General features: G+C 39.7%; 2 protein-coding genes across 3 annotated transcripts; one reads left to right on the top strand and one right to left on the bottom strand.

Annotated features, from left to right (window-relative positions):
• Window positions 1–533: 533 nt before the first annotated feature.
• LOC137787773 (gamma-aminobutyric acid receptor subunit rho-1-like) lies at window positions 534–14073 on the top strand. The gene is made up of 10 exons (XM_068580506.1): window positions 534–922; window positions 5978–6028; window positions 6128–6234; window positions 7209–7276; window positions 7928–8151; window positions 8800–8882; window positions 9170–9310; window positions 9770–9922; window positions 11065–11261; window positions 12253–14073. Exons 1-10 carry the CDS (start codon window positions 816–818, stop codon window positions 12553–12555), a joined length of 1434 nt encoding a protein of 477 aa, XP_068436607.1. The 5' UTR covers window positions 534–815; the 3' UTR covers window positions 12556–14073.
• On the bottom strand, window positions 13630–19061 carry LOC137787774 (peptidase M20 domain-containing protein 2-like). 2 transcript variants are annotated; one of them, XM_068580507.1, is made up of 7 exons: window positions 18517–19061; window positions 17820–17968; window positions 17580–17722; window positions 16996–17150; window positions 16527–16653; window positions 16222–16329; window positions 13630–16040 (listed from the first exon to the last, which is right to left on the bottom strand). In XM_068580507.1, exons 1-7 carry the CDS (start codon window positions 18958–18960, stop codon window positions 15901–15903), a joined length of 1266 nt encoding a protein of 421 aa, XP_068436608.1. In that variant the 5' UTR covers window positions 18961–19061; the 3' UTR covers window positions 13630–15900. The 2 variants fall into 2 exon arrangements, with proteins under 2 accessions (XP_068436608.1, XP_068436609.1); XM_068580508.1 differs by having other exon boundaries at window positions 18556–19061.
• Between the last annotated feature and the right edge of the window lie 863 nt (window positions 19062–19924).

Raw genomic sequence — 19924 nt, 5'->3', positions numbered from 1 at the left:
CATCTGACAAAACGGAGGAACAAAGCTATGATTAGGCAAATATAAATATATTTATGCACTTTAATGGCTTAATATCCCATTCTACAGCTTCTAGATGATGTAGATTTCTGTTGTCTGTTGTTTGACAAATTCAGTTGTCCTTTTTTTCTGCTGGATTTGCCAACACGTCAACCTGTGTGATAATATTTTTTTATTTGGAGCATCCAAAAATACTCCCAGATGTGAATCCCCTGTGAAAAAACAGCGGACAGACATGAAAATAACTGCACATTCAGAACCCCCTATTCACAGTCAAGGCAGAGATGTATTTTGACATGCGAGACACAAGGCTCCTGCATCAGAAGGAGCCGAGAAGCCTTTCACATCAGACACAGAGCTCCCTCTCAGCCTCTGTGAGTCTGCATCTCTAAACCGTTGACCTTACAAATGAATGCGCCGCATCATTGTGAGAATTGGTGTTTCTGGGCGGTGCAAAGTGGAGAAGAGCACATCAGAGTGCAGGATATCTGAACAGAGCAGAGCACAGAGAGGCAGGCACATCCGCCGCTGGAGGGATCAAATCTGTACCATCTGACGCTCAAGGATTTATGGGTTTAGTCAAAATTGCTTTTCCCACTGTGGAGATTAAGCACCGTAGGATGTTTTCCACTCAGGCCGTAGAATAGCTCAGTGTGGCTGCTGCTGCTGTTTTTCCTCCCTCTTATCGGCTCCGGCGCTGGAGAAGGGAATGTCTCAGCACGGCAGAGTGCTCCGAACCCTTGAGGGGAGTAGATTCTGACTGACAGGAGAGGTCCGTCCTCTGGGGAATGTGAACCATGCAGGTGGATGCTGTCCTTGTTCTCTTCTGTGTATGGCTCGCAGGTGCAGCTGGGAGGATGCCCCAGTCGAAGGGTCACAAGCTGGAGACCTACAAGCAGAGCAGGTAATGTCAAAGCAGTTATTGACACTGGAATGCCTTTTTTTTTATTGTCTCAACAGTATGTATGCCAGTTTTAAATGGATGAATGTGTTGCACACGTTCTTTTGTTAAAGCTCTGCTCCCCATAAGGGCTTCATTATGTTCTCAGAGATGTTTTTTGAGGTTTACATGATGTCCAGTGTTTCCTGTGTCACCTGTGCTGATCCCTGCCCCTCTGAAAACAGACTTATTGAGACGGCAGATTGGAGAGCGGAGAGAGAGAGAGAGGGAGACCTAAATCCTCACTTCTATTTATGTAGTGAATGTTGTGTTCTCTTGCCCCACAAATGCTGCAGGCAAGTTATTGACTGTTTTCCTCACTGACAGCAGTTGTAGGCAATGTCACTTCCAGGTGATTATTTAGGCTAATTGCTGCCTTGTTAATGCATCCTATGTGGATTAGACGTTTTAGTCTGCGACTGAACTAGATCTAGGAATTGTTAAAGCACATCAATCAATAAACACATTATCGGTTGATAATATTGGAAGGGATTTAAATAGAACGATTTGTATTTATTTGTTCATGAAAAGTTGTGTCGCTGTTGTTAAGTGCAGCGAGCAGTATGTGGAGGGGCCGTCTGACATATCTCTGGTGGAAGAAATGTCCCATTTGCACTAAAAAACAAGCTATTGGCATCTTACTCTTATTTCAGTCACATTAGACATGATGATAACTTGATGCTGGTTATTTAAAATAGATCCTTATTTCCACGATTCAGTTAAATTTAGAGTATGATGAAACTATGTGAAATGTGTATTTTGTGTAAATAGGTCTTATTGGGTCTTATTATCATAATGTTTAATACTGCTGTATACAAAGGGACGCAAATACCAGCTATTTTCAAAATTGATGAATTTTCTGACTATTTCCCCTGATTAATCTTTTGGTTTATAAAATGTACAAAAACATGCCCTTCAAATGTTTCCAGCGCCAAAAGTGGCATCTTACACTGACTTGTTTAGTCCGACCAGCAGTTCCAAACCCAAAGATATTCAGTGCACGATCTTATAAGACAAAGAAAACCAGCACATGTTCACGTTTGAGAGGCTAGAAACTGATTACTGAATAAAATTGACAAATGATATATCAAAAAATGTTGATTACTAAAAGAATAATTCTGTCAATGGACTAACCATTTGAGCTCTAATACTAATATTACATGTTTTATCACGGCTGTTCAGTGTAGGGAGCAGCATGTGGAGGTGCAGCTTCACATACTTGCAGCGGAAGAAATCTGACTTTCACTCTACAAAACAAAATAAAGCATCTTATTCTGACGTACATTAGAAATGCAAATGTAATCATTTCAGTGAGTCAGTTACGTTTGGAGGACAGTTTGAAGCATACTAAACAGCTGTGAGGTATTCAAAAGATGAATGTTTACATGCACAACAAAATTGTCAGAAGGAATTTAGATAACATCCTCAGAAGGCTTTGAACACCTGTCAAGTGAAAAATAGCTCAGTGAGGATGCAACTATGATTATTGTCATTACCGATAAATGTGTTGAAAATGCCCTTCACATTTTGCGAAAGCCCAAATTGATGTATTCAAAGGTCTTGTTTTAGCCGAACAACAGCCCAGTGATGTTCAATACTGTCACAAAAAGAAGAGCAAAACATTTTGACATTTGATCAGATGGCGCCAGCAAATGTTTTTCTGTCATCCAAATATTTGCTGATTCACTTTGTCAATCTACTAATTGATTAATCGACTAATCTTTTCAGCTGAAGTATGAAGTCAGCTGTTTCAGATGGCTTTAAAATCCGACATAAAAAAAACAAACTGAAAAATGCAAATGGTCCCGTTTATGAAATGCCATAAATAACCAGCACAGACTGGACTCTTTTCCACCATTTATATCTACACACTTAACAATTCTCTTGTAGCAATATCAGCAAATAGCTCAACTATATCCTGAGGTTCTCCAGTGAGACGTGATAAGATTTTCCCAAGCAGGGAAAGTACAGCGCCGTACGCATCATGATGCAATCTGCGTTGAATAATTTGCATCCACTTAATATACTCAGCAAACCCTGTCAAATCATATAATCCCTCTGCCTTTAGATACAGTATCACTTGTCATGCTGTAACTGTTGTTATTTATAGAACAGAGGAGACGTCAAACAGCAGTCTGCTATTAAGATTCCCATCCGTTTGAGTGAAATAAATGGGTTTGACGTTACACACTTGCGGGTTCTTCAGAGCGCCAGACAGGGCAAATCTTAATTTGTTGAATATCTGCTAAAGAGTTCAAGCTGTCTTTTAAAATCCAAACAATCCTCATTTAAAGTGATCATCTCAGCCCTAAGGTGATTAAGATGATCATTAAATATAAGAGGAGCACAATCGTAATCATCTGTGGAAAATCTTCAAAAGACAGAAAGCACAAGTGGCTCAGAGCTGCATTGTAATCTCTGAACACCAGTGTTGCCTTGTTATCCAATCAGCTCTTTCCCTCCAACCAGTTAAAAGTCCTCCCACGTTATGTTTCTCTGCTGACACACAGTCTGAGAATACAAATCAAATCTAAATCTTTCATTCCTATTCCAGCAGGAGGAAGAAATACAAATCATATAGTGATGCAGAAGTCCAACATTTCCTCTCCCTGTTTCTCATCACACCCCTCCTTCACACTTCTCTTTGAGTGTGAAATTGAGAAAGCGGCTGGACGCTGCTGGCTCGTGTAGTGGGAGTTTTCACTATATTACTTATGGTTTCCTTTTTTGCTGCCTTGTGAAGGAAGTGGGGAGGGGGATAAGTGGAGGATAGCAGAGTCCCACACAGGAAAACATCAGAGGAGAAACCCCCTCATGCGTTTTAAAAATCATTTTGAATGGTGGCTTGATGATTATTGAGACAGAAAAACACATTATGATGAAAAAAACAGCTTTTTTTTGCTCATTTCCCTATACTTTTGATCATTTTTTCACACCTCCACATCTAAAGCGAGGGTTTTTACTGACTGAGTGCCAATTATCCTAAATTTAAGCTTACTACGCTGAGCCGTTTGGTGAGATAGTTTGCATGTGTTTTCCGGCCTCACTACGTTTTTACATAATTTGTCAGGAGGAACTGTTGTGCAGATAACTCACGTTCAGCTGCTCCACTTTTACATTGTGCTCTGAACCAGTGAACTTTTCTTGGGATTTGTCAATGGTCTTATAATAAGATTCATTTCTTTGAACATCGAAATCTTACTTGTTGATTTTTCTTTTTCTTTGAATATATATTTATTTGTAATACATCAATAGTAATTTAATTCATGAGCCCTCAGGCAACAGCTAAATCCATTCATGGAGAATTAAAAACGCAAAACATATGGCTATTACTAGTACTCACAGAAGAAAATCTATCAGTCTGAGGAAGAGTCCGGATGACAGCCAATGAGCGCTCGAGCACAGTGTGTGCAGGTAGACAGGCCGGTTTCCGCCAATCAGATTGGACGGTTACAGTCCTGCAGGGGCTACAGATTTGTTGTTGTCAGAGCATTTAACTTATTGATTGCTATGGGGCTTTTTTTTTTTTTTTTTTAGGAAATTCAACAGATATAACAAAACATTTTTTTTGAAGAAACAACCCCAACTGTAGTAAAATTGGCAATATCACAGTGGATAAACAAGTCTTCCATTCAAAAGATCAAGTCATCTCAAGAATCTGCACAGTGACTATGTAGAATAACTTGTAACCTGTTAGATCACTAATGTTGGAGTAAAAACCTCAAAGTACCTCAAAATTGTACGTAATAATACTTCAGTTACTTTCGACCCCCATGATTGTATAAAAACGTTTTTTTAAAAACACATAAAATCAAAACATTACACCCTTTTCATCTTTTATATCATATAGCCCAGGCAGCCTATACTTTAATTCCCTTCTCCTCAACTTGCTCTCTGCATACACTCGTGTGTCCAGAGTGATCTCGAGAGCAATCTGGCCCATCAACCCTGCGCAGCCCCTGCAGTGATGTCGACATGCAGGTCCTAAAGCTGCCGAGCAGGAACAGCGAGCAGAGCAGGCGGTCTGCTGTGTGGCGTAGGCAGGCAGAGGGGGATTGGAGAAGCATTTCTGCCAAGAGGATTAGGAACCAGCTGCTGGATGGACACGGACGAGTAGCACCCATTGCCCATCAGAGCTCTGCAGCTATAGAGACTCTCTTCTTACCGTTTCATTTAGCAATTTTTTTCTTCTGTGTTGATGGTCACCATTCATTCCCCCCCCCCCCCTCTTCTCTCTCACTCACCCCCACTTCCTCTGTGGTATTTCCTTAATGCATGTATAGGCATAGGGATTTGTCCCTGTCTGTCACAGCGTGCTCTACTCTAATAATCCATTTTAGGGTTTTAGGAAATCTTTTTTTTCTCCTTCTCTCTCTGTTCGTGAAATGAAAAAAAAGGCTGCCTGAAAGATAAGGATATATAGGCAAAACTCATGGAAAGTGACACCAGAGTGGAGCTGGCTTCCTCTATATAGGATATGATGAGGAAATGCTCTTTTGACCATGTTGAGGTTTGTGGATAAAATGTGTGATGTGTCTGGATGTACACCTTCTTAGGAAGTGAGAAGCGTCAGGTAATGGTCGTTGGTCTGCATCATTTAATTGATATAATCTTTAATTAATAGTTTTAAATCTACTGTGACCAGTATCATTTCTCATAAAGCAATATTTAAATTGATTGTTTTATTCCAACCAACAGTCCAAAGCCCAAAGATATTCAGCTAAGTCTCACGTACGACAAAGAAAAGCATCAAACCCTCTCATTCTAGAAGCAGGAACCAGAAATGTTACTAAAATGATCATTTAATTATCAAAATAGCTGCGTGTTTAATTTCCATGGATCAAAACTAATCAATTACTCCGTTAAATTGTCGGAGCTCTTCATATATTACAACTGCAAATCAAAAACTTTGGAAAGAAAGTCACAAATGTGATTTTACTAGAAACTACTTTGCATCATATTGCTGCCATGGGACTGAGGTTCTCATTATTTAATTTTTTATTGTTGTGAACTCATCAGGTCGCGGAGAGAGACCAGAATGGATGGAGCTGGAGGTCAAAAATCTGGAAAGTGAGTTCTTATCAAAATTGTTTTGATTCTTTAGCGAATTCATTTGGTCTCCCATGGAGGCTCATTGTGACCGCACGTCTTTCTTTTCTTGTGTTACAGCCCAATTTACAAACGAAGTCCAGACATGACCAAAACTCTGATGACAAAATCCGAGCAACTCCTGAGAATTGACGACCATGATTTCACCATGAGGCCGGCATTTGGAGGTCAGAAAATGAATCTTAGTTCAGTGCTTTTGAACAAAAGGGTTTTTATTCGTAGCTCAGAAGTGTTGAGTGCACGCTAGACGCCGCAGGTTCAGGAAAAGATGTGAGCGGTGGTCATAGAGCCAACCAATCCCATGAGCATTAAGCTCTTAGAGATCATAAGGACACAATCAGTGCGAGCTGTGCTGAGGTTTCTGACTGCAGCGCAGGTCTTTACATACCTTGAGGTTGAATTCACTTCTTTTTTTAACACCATCACTATGTTTTAAAAGGGATTTGATGTCAAAATGGCACACAGGCTTTTGTTAAACTAGAAGATTGTAATGAAATATATATATATATATATATATATATATATATATATATATATATATATATATATATATATATATATATATATAATTAAAAAAGCCGTTTAGATGTCTTTTTTTAATCATTTAAAAAACACGAGAGTTGTATTTGAGTACACAAAAACTCAGCCTTGATACATGCTGTTTCTTTTAGACCACGACTACTTTCAATCACACGACAATGTGCTGCTGAAAACACACCGAGTGACCCTCACAGAATGCTTCATGTGTTTGATTTCATACATCAAGCGCGTCTCAGCTGGAAGTGGAAAAGAGAGCTAGTTTTCATCCATCGCTGCATCATCTTTGATCCATTATTGTGACCTAATTGTCTTTGTGTACTATTGGTGGATGATAATGCGGAGTAGAAGGGCTGAAATAGGTCAAAAGTAGAATCCGAGCCAGACCGACATAGCAGTTGCTCTACATTTCTGTGAGTCATTGTTCTTTTTAGAAACGTGATTTTTAAAACAAAAGGCTCAAACAGCCTCTGTTGGTCACCTTGACTGTTTCACCCAATGTTACATCCAAAATCAGGCAGAGCTCGGCAAGCTTCTATGCAGCAACAAATCTCTTTTTTATTTTTATTTTATGCATATTTGACCCAAGTCCATTTTATTTTAGGTCCTCCAATTCCCGTTGGAGTGGATGTTCAGGTTGAAAGTCTGGACACCATCTCCGAGGTGGATATGGTAAGTATAAAATAGCCAGTTGGTATACATTTTAAAATGATGTAGTACAAATTACAATATAAAACACCCTACTTATATTTCACTTCATTCATTTGAAGACAAGATAAAAAAATATATGATAATAAAACACAATAGAATGGAAAAGATAAACCGATTAATATTAGCTTCCGGTTTTGGCTTGTGAATAAAAACATTGTCTCGTTGGGGCAGAAGTATTTATCACATTTCAGACAATTCCACCAAATCTCTCAAATGGTTTCAAAACATCCAATAGTTCACAAAAAACTAAAGATTAGAGAAAATGGTAAAAGAGAAAGACAAAGCTGTCTATAAGAACTGTATTTCTTCCTCTTTCCCCTCTCATAATCATCTCACGTTGACGGAGATTCAGCTTAAGCTCCTGTTGAGGGGATCGACCCATATGGGAACCTAAACCTCATAACTTCATATAAAGTAGATAAACTAGCTCTTCGTCACATCCCTTATAGTTTTACTTTCTTATGTATGGTATGCTGATAGTACTGCACTTATATTTGAGTAACATTATGAATGGAGGTAAAGTTAAAACTTGTCATGGAGTATTGTACATTGTTGTGTTGGTACTTTTACTAAAGTAAAGCATTTGAGCCCCAGATACTTTGCCTCCTATAGGACTTTACCATGACACTGTACCTGCGTCACTACTGGAAGGACGAGCGTCTGTCTTTCCCGAGCAACAACAACCAGAGCATGACCTTTGACAGTCGCCTGGTGAAGAAGATTTGGGTTCCTGACATGTTCTTCGTCCACTCCAAGCGCTCTTTTATCCACGACACCACCACCGATAACGTCATGCTGAGGGTTTACCCTGACGGCAACGTCCTCTACAGCCTCAGGTAAACTCACGGAGGAGTCCTAACTGAGCCAAGGGGGACTAAGTCATACATGGAGATCCAGACGCTTCCACGAGCCATTTGTATATCTATAAAAAGACAATTTAAAATAAAGATATTGGTCATTCATCACTAAAATATAAAGGTAAAGGTTAATTTGTATGTACTGCAAATAAAACAAAAAAAAACATCACAATACAAACAGTTTTAACAAAAATATGTAACATAAAAAGATAAAATAGCAGTAATTAGAAATTATAAAGGTCTTTGATGATATCCTTTAATTTTCACAGCAGGTGATGCCATTTATTAACATGGTTTATAACATCTATCTATGTATGTATATCTATGTATGTATATATATATATATATATATATATATATATATATATATATATAGAGAGAGAGAGAGAGAGAGAGAGAGAGAGAGAGAGAGAGAGAGAGAGAGAGAGAGAGAGAGAGAGAGAGAGAGAGATTGATCCTCCTCACTTTCTTTGTATATTTATATATAACATCATACATATGATAAAAAACTAATCTTTTGTTTTGGGTAGATTAACATAGCAGCCTATACAGATATTTGTAAATTGTTGTTACTTGAGGAAGTTGAATTACAGTGATTGTTTTCCTTTGGGTCTGTCTTCCCTGCAGAGTCACTGTCACCGCCATGTGCAACATGGACCTCAGTCGCTTTCCTCTGGACACTCAAACCTGCTCGCTGGAGATCGAGAGCTGTAAGTGGAAAAGGAAAAAACGTTTCACATAGGCTACTGAGCACACGCACACGTTTTCCATTTCCATTTCCATTTTGTGGATATTATATAAGCTTTTTCCTTGTGCTCCAAAATGTCAAGTTTGTCCACCAAATATCTCCATGCAACATGCCAATAGCCATTACCGTTCAGCGGTGCTTTAGAAATGCAGTCTTGTTATATCATCACACATTTTGTTCACATTAACATCCAATAAAGTTCATACTAAATCTGACAGATTTGCTTACTTTGACTTCTTTCCCCTGCAGATGCGTACACAGACGATGACCTGATGTTGTACTGGAAGAAAGGCAACGAATCCCTGAACACCGACGACAGAATATCTCTGTCCCAGTTCCTCATTCAGAAATTTCACACCACCACCAAGCTGGCTTTCTACAGCAGCACAGGTACTGTAATCCACAACATAAGCGCTTCTTATCCAGTAAACTGAACTCATTATGCAAATGATCCATCATACTTGAAAAATCTAGATCACAATTGAATTACAACTTTATTGAATATTATTTTATTTTACAAGCCTTTTTCAACTAAAGGATCAAGTCTTTTTGAAAGGGCCTTTGAACGTCACACCAAGAATAATGTACAAATATTTAATCCTTCCAGCGAAACAAACTGAATCAAACTACTGCCAACCACTTGTACTCTGCTGGAAAGCCAGTGTGAGCCGTGCAGCATCCTATAACCACATGACACTTTCTAGCTCCCAAGAGCACCCTGAAGCACGGAAAGGATTTTGAGTCTTATCTCTCAATGCCACAATAGCTGGGAACCTCGGCTTTGAGTGTTTGTACAGTGTATCGGCAGCTAACACATGATGATGTAATGGTGATATTTCTTCTTCCCAGGCTGGTACAATCGTTTGTACATCCACTTCACCCTGCGGCGACACATCTTCTTCTTCCTGCTGCAGACCTACTTTCCTGCTACTCTGATGGTCATGCTGTCCTGGGTGTCCTTCTGGATTGACCGCCGGGCCGTCCCCGCCAGGGTGCCACTCGGTAGGATAGTTTCCTCTCCATGGCACAGCCTGAGCAAAAAAAACTAGCTTTGCAAAAAGCATGTTATTATGAGCAATGACGATTTAATCTGGGTGCAGTGGTTTCCGACCTCTTAGTGAACCTAAACTTAGGAAAAGTCTCTACACTGTTTTCTTGCAGAGTTAAATGCCAGATCAACACCAGTCTCAACTCTACCGTAAAGGAATACTAGCTTAGCTTAGCATGAAGACTGGAAACAGGCGGAAACAACTAGTCTGGGTCAGTCCAAAGGGAACAAAACCGGCCTGTCGAGCTCATTAAATATCTAATTTTGCTGCCAGGCAACTGGATGAGATTCCAGGAAGTTAGTCTCAAGCAAAGACAGGCACAAAACCTGAAAAAAAAACGCTAATTTTTTTTTTTTTTTTGTACACTTAATCAAATGAGATATACAATTTTAATTAGTGAGCTTTAGAAGTGCTGCAGGGATTTCTTTCCAGGAGATGGTTAGCTCAGCTTAGCCAAAGACAGAAAGTAGTTGGAGACAGCTTATCTGGCACATAAAATCACACGTTTTGCATTTTAGTTTATGTAATTATTACATTACATTAAAAGGAATAATCTTTAAAAGAGCTGGTAGGCTGATTTGGTACCTTTGGACAGCGCAGGGCTGGCTGTTTTCCCTCTTTTTCAGTCATGGGGCTGAGCTAAGCTAACTGGCTGCTGGCGGACTTCATATCTAATCTTCAGACTTGACTCTCAGCAAGAAAGCAGATTACCGTATTTCCCAAATTGTAAAAGTATCTCTTAAAACTGAAGCAGCGTCAACTTACAGCAACTTGTCATACGTTTTCTGAGCTATGAGTATACTCCATTCCTGGTTGTATATTTAAATACTTTGTGTTATTTTACAAGAATAACATCTGAGAAATATGTTTCTTGTTTTGCCCTCTATCTATTTAACACCTGTTGATCCTTCATATTTTCCCTGTGAATCCTTCACGGGTTCCCGACCTGCAGATTGTTGTGTACTGAGAAAGTAATTCAATAAATCGGTCACAAAATGAAACAAAATATAAATGTATCTTGCACAGCCCTTTCTATGATATTTAGCATAGTGTTTTAGCTTCACTAGCATGACTAAACTGTGTTTTTCACCCCAGGCATCACCACAGTGCTGACCATGTCCACCATCATTACCGGGGTCAACGCCTCCATGCCGCGGGTCTCCTACATCAAGGCAGTGGACATTTACCTCTGGGTCAGTTTTGTCTTTGTCTTCCTGTCGGTGATAGAGTACGCGGCAGTCAACTACCTCTCCACCGTACAGGAGAGGAAAGAGAGGAAACTGAGGGAGAGAGTAAGTGTTATTTAATGTGACTTCTCTTTGTGGTTGTTCTACGCCTGCAGTTAAAAACACAGTTAACCTCGAAAATGTTGATTTACAACATTTGAATAACAGTAAAAATGGCTTTAGTTTTGCTAAATGATGAAATCACATTTCTTTTCATACAGGATGTAAATAATTAATGTGTGATCTACTTTTCCTCAATAAGCAATTAAACACTGTGATGCTTTTATAAATAATTAATTACGACCGTTTGACTGTGAAACAAACATTTTCTGCGCCACAGAGATTTGGATCTGTGCAGAGGACATCATGACTGTTACAGTTCTAAGTGGTTTAGAAGTGAAATACAATTTCATACTAATTTACAGTGAAGCTCATATAATTTAAATCTCCCAATGGGATGATTTGAATTTCCTTGAACTGTTAACTGATAAAACTTTAGTTACACTCTGTAATAGCTGCATACAAGATATTCTCATCAAAAGCAAGGAAGGAGACAGATGAAGTGAACCAGACACATCAACATCTCGCTCTAAGTCAACACAGGACAAGGCTGACCTGATTTTACATTGAAATATTATACACATTAATACATTTCTAAACACCTAGAAACATGAATTAATACTTAATGTGCATTTCTAATGAACAGATGAATATTTTTCTGAATTGGCTCACTTTTAACCGCTCTCGAGGCCATGGCAAATTATTTCTGGGACTACAGCTTGTGTACTATATTGTTATTCTTCATCTGCCAAATGCTGCAGCATATGGAGCCAAATTGCCCACGTACCCCGAGGACTATTTCTATCACAAACATCCTTCCATAAATGTTTCATGCAGAAGTTATTTAAAGGCCCTGAGTGTGCGTAAAATTGCTAAACATTTACTCAACTAATGCATTTATAACCTTGTTTTAATCTATCACTTTACAGGACGCAGCGTTGACAATAAACTGATGACAAAGTGTAAAAATGACTTTGTTTTCTTCACGCCCTTCTAGCTGCCGTGTACATGCGGCATTGGCAACCCAGACGACATGATGATCGACCCCCAGATCACTGGCTACGGTTCCATGGATGTCAACACCACAGGGAATTATGGGATGCCGGAGAACGGCGGTCGCCAGGATCGAATGTGCGCCCAGGTTTCCCTGAATGACCAGCAGATCACAGGCCAGGTTAGGCCGTCCAGAGGCTACGTGAACATCTGGATAGACACCCACGCCATAGACAAGTACTCGAGGGTTTTGTTCCCTGGAGCGTACATCCTCTTTAACATCATCTATTGGTCCATCTACTCGTAACCCGGAATGAAGAAACAGACTCCAGGAGCTTGGCTCATTTGTCAAAGAGCAGGAAGAAGAAAAAAAACAAACATTGCATATGATGCTTTTCAGACAGAAACTGCTGTTAAGATGCTTGGGGACGTCTGACAGATTGGTGACCATTGCCTTCTCGACCCGGCCACTTAAAACTGAAGAGTTTATAAACGAGCTACTGACAAACAGGACAATCGATGTCGTTGCTGGTTTTGTCAGTGGATCAAATCGATGTGGTTCCATGTTGTAACTATAATGCTGTTGATATAAAGATGTTTCGGCTGACTGCACAGAGACATATTAGCCTGTGTAACTGTGTGTGTCAGAGCCATTTCAGTTCCCGATGCAGTGACTCTTTGACCACATTTCAAAACCAACAATGTGAACTGAAAACGGATTTCTAACATTGCCAAGGCACGGACAGAATCCTTCTTCTTTACATATGAACTATACTTGACAATCAATGGCAAACTAAAAATACTTTAAGACATAGTTTGGCTTATTTGTTTCCTGGTGGTAAATTTGATCAGACACAAGAGCGGTATCAATCCTCTTACCTGACACTTGGCTGAGAAAACAAATCTGATTATTCTTAAAGTTTGATTTTTCTTTTGTTGGTAGGATTCAGTATGCACTACATTTTCTTGTGATCTTTGTATCAATGCGATTGTTTTGCTCTCAAGCTACTTACTGCGTTGCATTTGTGATTCTATAAAGTTTAGTAAAAAGGCAAACTAATGCTATCTATTAAAAACACAAATGTAAAAATATATGTTAAGTAAATCCCAAACAGTAATTATGGTATACACTTTTTAAAAAAAAGTCCTTTTCTTCTTTTTTGATACAACTGAAGCTCATCTCCTCTGTTTGGTGTTGTGGGGCTTTGAGGTTCATGTGACCTGTTAGTTGCTAGTTTTATTGTCTTTTTCAGCTTAAAACATTTATACTTTGTTTGGCAAAAGATATATAAAAATATATTTTGTTGGTTCATAAAAATTTAATGAGCGAACATACACATGTTAAATAAATCTCTGGAAAAATGTTATGTATGGGAAAATGTTTAATAAATGTTATGTTTTTCTGAAAATGTGAACATTATTTGAACAGAGCTCCAGTGTTGAACAACACAATACTTCACATTTTAAATCTCCATGTAATACATTTAGGATGTACGAATATAAATTGATTGAAATGCATGGCTGAATATTGCTTTTTCTGAATATAGCTTCTGCAGACATCAATTAAAATCTGCTAAAACATTTTTCTGGTACGACCTCTGAAGTCTTGGCACCAAATTTTCATCATATTTCCTGCTCTCTTATGAAGAATATTTAAACAGTGCTGGAGAATAGGATTTTACAGTTATTATGCATTGGATTGCCACCAGCTGCTCTCCTTTCTATAGAACAGGTTTCCGATTACTGATGAGCTTTCACACCAAATCATATAAACTGCATGTTTTGTAATACCATTAACTGCTCACACATGTCGTGAAGGGATATATTAGACCAATTTCCAGATTTCTCCCAGCCAAACATGTGGAGTATGTTGAAGAATGTTTCTTACTTTTCTCTTTTTTTCTTTTTAACTTTTCTTTGTATAAAGAGAAAGTTGACAATTCAAACTTTGTGCATCGTCATCCCTCAAAGGAACTTGAACAAAGGCATTGCTGCAGTTGAAAGACATGAAAAGGATAAAGCATCAAAAAGATGCCCAGAACGTGATGTGACCTGTCAAGGGAAGCCGAGGTTTTGAATCATCCTGTGTGCTGGGGAAGGCATGCCTGGAAATCTAAATTAATGAAAAGTCATGAGTGGAAATGATTATAAAGCGTGGCATCTCTCTCTGTCTGTTTTTGTATTCATGTATATGGATTAGTCCTTCGCATATCTCAAAAACTCCTCATCCAATCCTTCACACTTGGTGGTTGTATTGCTGGGGACCCAAGGGTGTGCTCGGACAAAATATGCCACGACACGTTCAATATTAATAAACACGTGCTCTGTTAAGCAGCGGGAGCAGGCTTCAGGGCTCTGCAGCCTGAGTCGAGCATGTTGTCTGCAGCTGGCCTTTGTAGATAGCAGCTCTGCAGTTCCCTTTTGCTGCTGGATGTTCAATGTGTCATGGACGCAGGATAATTAAAGTTACAGCCATGCTCCTCTTCACTTCCCTGGTGTCAACACGAACAGAACGCCAACTGAAAGCAGAATTGAACCAGAGTGCATTCACCGGTGTTTCTATACCTCGAGTAAGTCACTAATAATGATACTGCTAGAAAAATACCTCCGCGAATTAAATCCACGCTCTACTTTAAAACTGCGGTGGTTATGTCATAGAAAGAGATCAATTCTTCTAAAAGTACCTCTGCTCAGTGTATTTCACCAAAGTTCCTAACTGTAGGAAACAGCAACTTGGTTGTGTTTGTCAAAGGTGGATTTAGGGATCAGCTTTACTTTCCACCCTCTCTCACTGGAAATGTTGACACTGGCAGTGATAGAAGTAGACCTTTGCAAAAAAATATAATCTGAATTAATACTATTAGCTATTAATAGTAAAACTATTAAAAATGCACAGTAATCACCCTGCATTCAAACTTTTATTCAAGTGAATTCAAGAGAAACCGTCTCAATTTACTCCACAATTTACTTTACTATGTTCAAGGTGGAGCTTTCAATTCTGATATGATGCAGGATAGTTTATTTAATCATAAGAATAAATCTGCAACATTTCTCAGTTAAGTAAAGTGCTAATGTTTTCCTATAAAGTAGAAGTACACAGTATGTAGCTATATAGTTGAATTGCGTATGTCTAAGTACTTTGGCGTGCAATAGTTTAGGAGTAATACAATACAATACTTTTCATATTCACCTAAATAATAATTGGCTTTGCACATCGTAGTTTAGCATGTCAACATTTGTTTATCAGAACTGAATGAGAACTACAGCTGATTATTAGATGAATGTGATTATTTTTGCAGATATTTTGATCATAAAACAGACAGAAATCCATCCAAACATTGTCAGGAGATAATAAAAATAAATAAATAAAAGATGTCAACTTGATGGTGGCACGGCACTTCAGCATGAATGTGTCCTCAATCATCTTCAGTCATCCAGCTATGATTATATATCTGGATATCATAAATATTTCAGTCTGGACCAAAGTGGACCAACCAAACAGCGGACTTCTCCATCCCCAGAGTCACAGCTGAAAACCAGTTGTAGTTTTACGGTTCTGTCCTTCAACCTTAACCGTACATAAACTGTCCTACAATAATCATTAAAGTAATTGTATTTATGGAGCCGTCAAGGCTGTATTACTGCCTTCAAGTTATGTCTCCTGTTTCAGTTTGGCCAGGCGGAAGTCCTCCCTCACTTGCCTCAGCAGAGCAGGGCAGCACACGACATCTACAGCTGTCATCGCCAGCACTTTGGCTGTCCTCAGGGTGAACAACTGGGCCTCTTCAGCTCCTGGCACAGGGGGGAAGAGCAGAGGAGGAAAATAAAGCATCTAAGCAAATCGAAACTTAACAGACAAAACAAGTGACCTGGAAAGATGATGACGATGATGTCTGAAATCGTCTGATCGTAGTACAATCCAATTTCAGCACAAGAAACAACATCTGCCCCCAGTAGACCCGCGCTGCGGTACCTGCTGCTGCGGTGTATTCCTCGGTGTGGTTAAACGCGTCGGTGCAGATGTAGAAGAAAGGATGGATACCTGGGACGATGAATGATACGTTGCCAAAGTCTGTAGAACCTGCCAAATAATTATAAATACTCTGTGAGGACGATTCTTTGGCGATTAAGTGAAGAACAATAAAGACTATCTGTGGAAATTGCTGTTCTGCTGTCATATTTATCCACATTTATTCTGCACAAAGCAGGTGAAGAAAGATATTCCCAAGTGTAAATAATGTCTGTTTCCGTAATTCTTCTTTTTTCATTTTCACATACCAGAGAAGTCAGCGGACTGATTTTGAAACTGAATCCCTAAAGCTCTTCCATTATTTTCATACAGGTTTGCCAGTGTGGCATTAGGCAGAATGTTACAATAGCCGTGGCTTGGGTAGATTATCTCCACCTGAAGGAAACACAAGTACGTCGTCATTCATAAAACGAAGGGTGCAACAACAAAGATTACTATAATACATCAAGAGAATATGGAGCCCCATGCATGCTCTGTTATCTGAGTTTAACCGGCCTGAAGCAAGTGCAGACGTAGGAGAAAAGCAGCCTGGAGAAACGGTGAATTATGTTACAGTAGAACAACACTCAGAGCATAATAACAGGGCTATGATTAAAAAGGGCAACGTTATATAACAGAAGCGTCAACTCCGGCGTTGCATTGCTCAGCTATATCTACATACACAGTTTGTTCCTACAGCGCTGCCAGAGGGAAGACAACATTTTTAGGTAATCTTACTTGGCAGCCGGTGGCAACAGCAGCTGCCCTAAAGCAAGCCTCCGTTTTAGCCTTCAGGTCACACAGATCCTTGACCTGCGGCGTGCGCAGATAAAACTGTAACTCAGTGTAGGCAGGGATAATGTTGGGCTTCTCCCCTCCATGTTTGATGATACCTGTAGTGGAAACAATAGAGGATGATGGGATGTACCATAACACTGAACTACTGCACATGTTATCTAGGTTGGACTGTGTGTCATTTCTGATTACTATTAGGGGGGGAAAACAAAATATGTTACAGCTACTTGGAGAAATTGCTTAACATAGATATCTACTATTGCTCTACTCATTTAATTAGTTTTCAATTGTTAGTTATACCTTTACAGTGATATGAAGACCACACAAGGTTGTACAAGTTTGCAAAAATTATGAAATGCTCATTTTTTTAGTCACATAACACATTCTCCATCAGCAGATAGAGTTTCCCGGTCCACTAAGGACTTCTCATCCATGTCGGTTAAATCAATAAAGGGACTTTGGGGAGGTGAGATTGTTTTGAACTAACTTGGAGGCTCACTTGATCACAGTATCAGCCCGTTCCTCACCGTGAAGCCTCCACTCTGGCTTGAGTTGCTGTCTGAGTGCAGAGAGATTGTTGTAGGCCAGCACAGCAGCATCCAGGGCATTCACTCCCTCCCAAGGGTATGCAGAGGCATGAGATTCCTTCCCGTGGTACTTCACTGACACTCTGTGTAACATCAACATATATAGCGGCTTAAGGGTGATCTGAAATACGAAGAGGTCAAATGTAACATTGTGAATGCATGCTGTAAACAGGAACTTACTCATCGAGTGCGACACAGGGCATGAATGACGCATCTTGTTGAGCTGGGTGAGCCATGAAGACGAGGTCGACGTCAGCAAAGGCGCCTGCCCTGATCAAGTCAATCTTTCCTCCTAGATCTTCCTCTGCAGGAGTTCCCAGAACTGTGATCTGGTATAGAAAGTGTTCAATTCAGTCATTTGACATCCTCGTGTCAATTAATGCAGTCGAAAGCTCGAAAAAGACAGAAAGACTTGAATCAAAATCCTTTATCTGCCAAGTATGTGCGCATAAATGAGGAATATGACTCTGTGAAGGATTTTTCGGGATGTTTTTGCTCAGTGATGAACATGGCTGAGGAATAGTGAAGCCATGAATAGGAAAACAATATATAGAATACATTGGGAATATGTTTATGTTTTTGACTTATTTTGGACTACATAGATGCAAACATTTGATTCTGTCATGTCTTACATATAACAACAATATATATATATATATATATATATATATATATATATATATATATATATATATATATATATATATATATAATATATATATATACATACATACACACACTTTTCTACAAACGAAAAGCACTTATTTGCACTTCCAAAGTGCAAACAAGTGCATTATTTGCACTTTGAAAGTGGAAATTATGATTGTCTGTGGGTTCATAGACAGATAGGCATGCCACTGGGACGTCGATGCTTGACCTGTAGTGTGTTGTTGAGACATCTGCACTTCCTGGTTACCTTCACTGGTTGAGGGACTTCAGTCTGGCTCTCTAAAGCAGCTTTCAGCCCCAGAGCTGCGGCGGCTCCCACCTCCGCGATCAGGTTGTGACCGCACGCGTGCCCGATACCCGGAAGTGCGTCGTACTCGCACAGGAAGCCCACGTTGAGCACCGGCGGCTCTCCCTGCCCGCCACCGAGCAGCGGGCCCCAGCTGGCCCGGAAGGCGGTCGGCAGCTTGTAGTGGGCTTCGACCGTCCATGCCTCCTCCTGAGAGAAGAAGCGGACCAGTCTGTCGTGCGCGTATGTCTCGACTCCGGAGAGTTCAGGACGGCTCCAAATGTCCCGACTTAGACCGTGCAGCTCGTCCTCGTGCCCGTCGATGCACCGCTGCAGCGCATCTTTCATCCGCTGCTGCGGCCCCATGTCGGCTGCTCGTGCGGCGAGGGGAAGTGCGACGCTCCAAAACGCGCAACCTGGCGTCACACGTGACTCCGCGTTGCATGAATTATTGTTCAAGTTCACTCTGCCTGACACTTCAGGGTTGTTGGTGCAATGATCGATCGGCTAATTGTCCCGGAGACATTTTTTTTTTTGCACTACTAGTCAGACCATCTAAGAGTGGGTGGAGCCTGAAGTAGTTTCCCCCAAATGTGCGTTTGAAAGCTGTTAAGTTGCAACAGGTAAAGATGATGAGGTGATTTAGGTAGACATAGATATACATATCTTGTTGTTTTTCTAAAGCGAACAACTTCTTGTTGTTGACACAATATAAATATTAAAACTAACAAGAGCACCAGGTAATACTAACCACCCTTTTGGCTTTAGTTTCAAACCTAAAGGAAATGTAAATCTGACACATATTCTACTAAATGAATATATGTTTTGGGTGTGATTGGTGATGTTGTGGTTTCTATGCTCATGGTAACTGGGCAAGCTTCACCCAGTACTGGATCAGTATGAGTACTAGATTTGCCCAGAACTGCACGAGCGACTCAGTATTTTTCACTATACCATTAATGCAGCTTTGAGCAAGATAATGAGCAAAACCTATACAACTAAGTAAGAATAAGTGGGTTATGTTTTACTGCACAATTTCAGCTATTCTGCTTAGTAGTTTTATCTCTAACAGTATATCATAATGTATGAGTTAGTTTTGTGTTAATCGTAGTATACAAATTAACTGATAGCTTAATGTGTCACACAAATATAGTGGAACACAAAGTACAATATTTGCCTCCAAATTATAGTGGGAAATTGTAGAAGCAGCATTGAGTAACATCACATTTAAATAATTCAAGTACGAGGACCTCAAAACTGAACTTAACCATACTTAGTACTTGAGTAAATATACTTGTTATTACACCACTGCCTGTAATAAATACTCCCT

Source organism: Clinocottus analis, unplaced genomic scaffold (assembly GCF_023055335.1).
Source record: "Clinocottus analis isolate CAN_PGR_092001 unplaced genomic scaffold, fCliAna1.0.p SCAF_17, whole genome shotgun sequence".
NCBI lineage: Eukaryota > Metazoa > Chordata > Actinopteri > Perciformes > Cottidae > Clinocottus > Clinocottus analis.
The sequence above is the reverse complement of the archived record's forward strand: the minus strand, read 5'-3'. Positions and strand labels throughout refer to the sequence as shown.

Coding starts and splice junctions, on each gene's coding strand:
- LOC137787773 (XM_068580506.1), top strand. CDS start 816: ATGCAGGTGGATGCTGTCCTTGTTCTCTTCTGTGTATGGCTCGCAGGT. Junction 6,029..6,127: donor GGAGGTCAAAAATCTGGAAA/GTGAGTTCTTAT, acceptor CTTGTGTTACAG/CCCAATTTACAAACGAAGTC. Junction 8,152..8,799: donor AACGTCCTCTACAGCCTCAG/GTAAACTCACGG, acceptor TCTTCCCTGCAG/AGTCACTGTCACCGCCATGT.
- LOC137787774 (XM_068580507.1), bottom strand. CDS start 18,960: ATGGGGCCGCAGCAGCGGATGAAAGATGCGCTGCAGCGGTGCATCGAC. Junction 17,969..18,516: donor GTCTCAACAACACACTACAG/GTCAAGCATCGA, acceptor TTTCTATACCAG/ATCACAGTTCTGGGAACTCC. Junction 17,723..17,819: donor CCCTGTGTCGCACTCGATGA/GTAAGTTCCTGT, acceptor GATGTTACACAG/AGTGTCAGTGAAGTACCACG.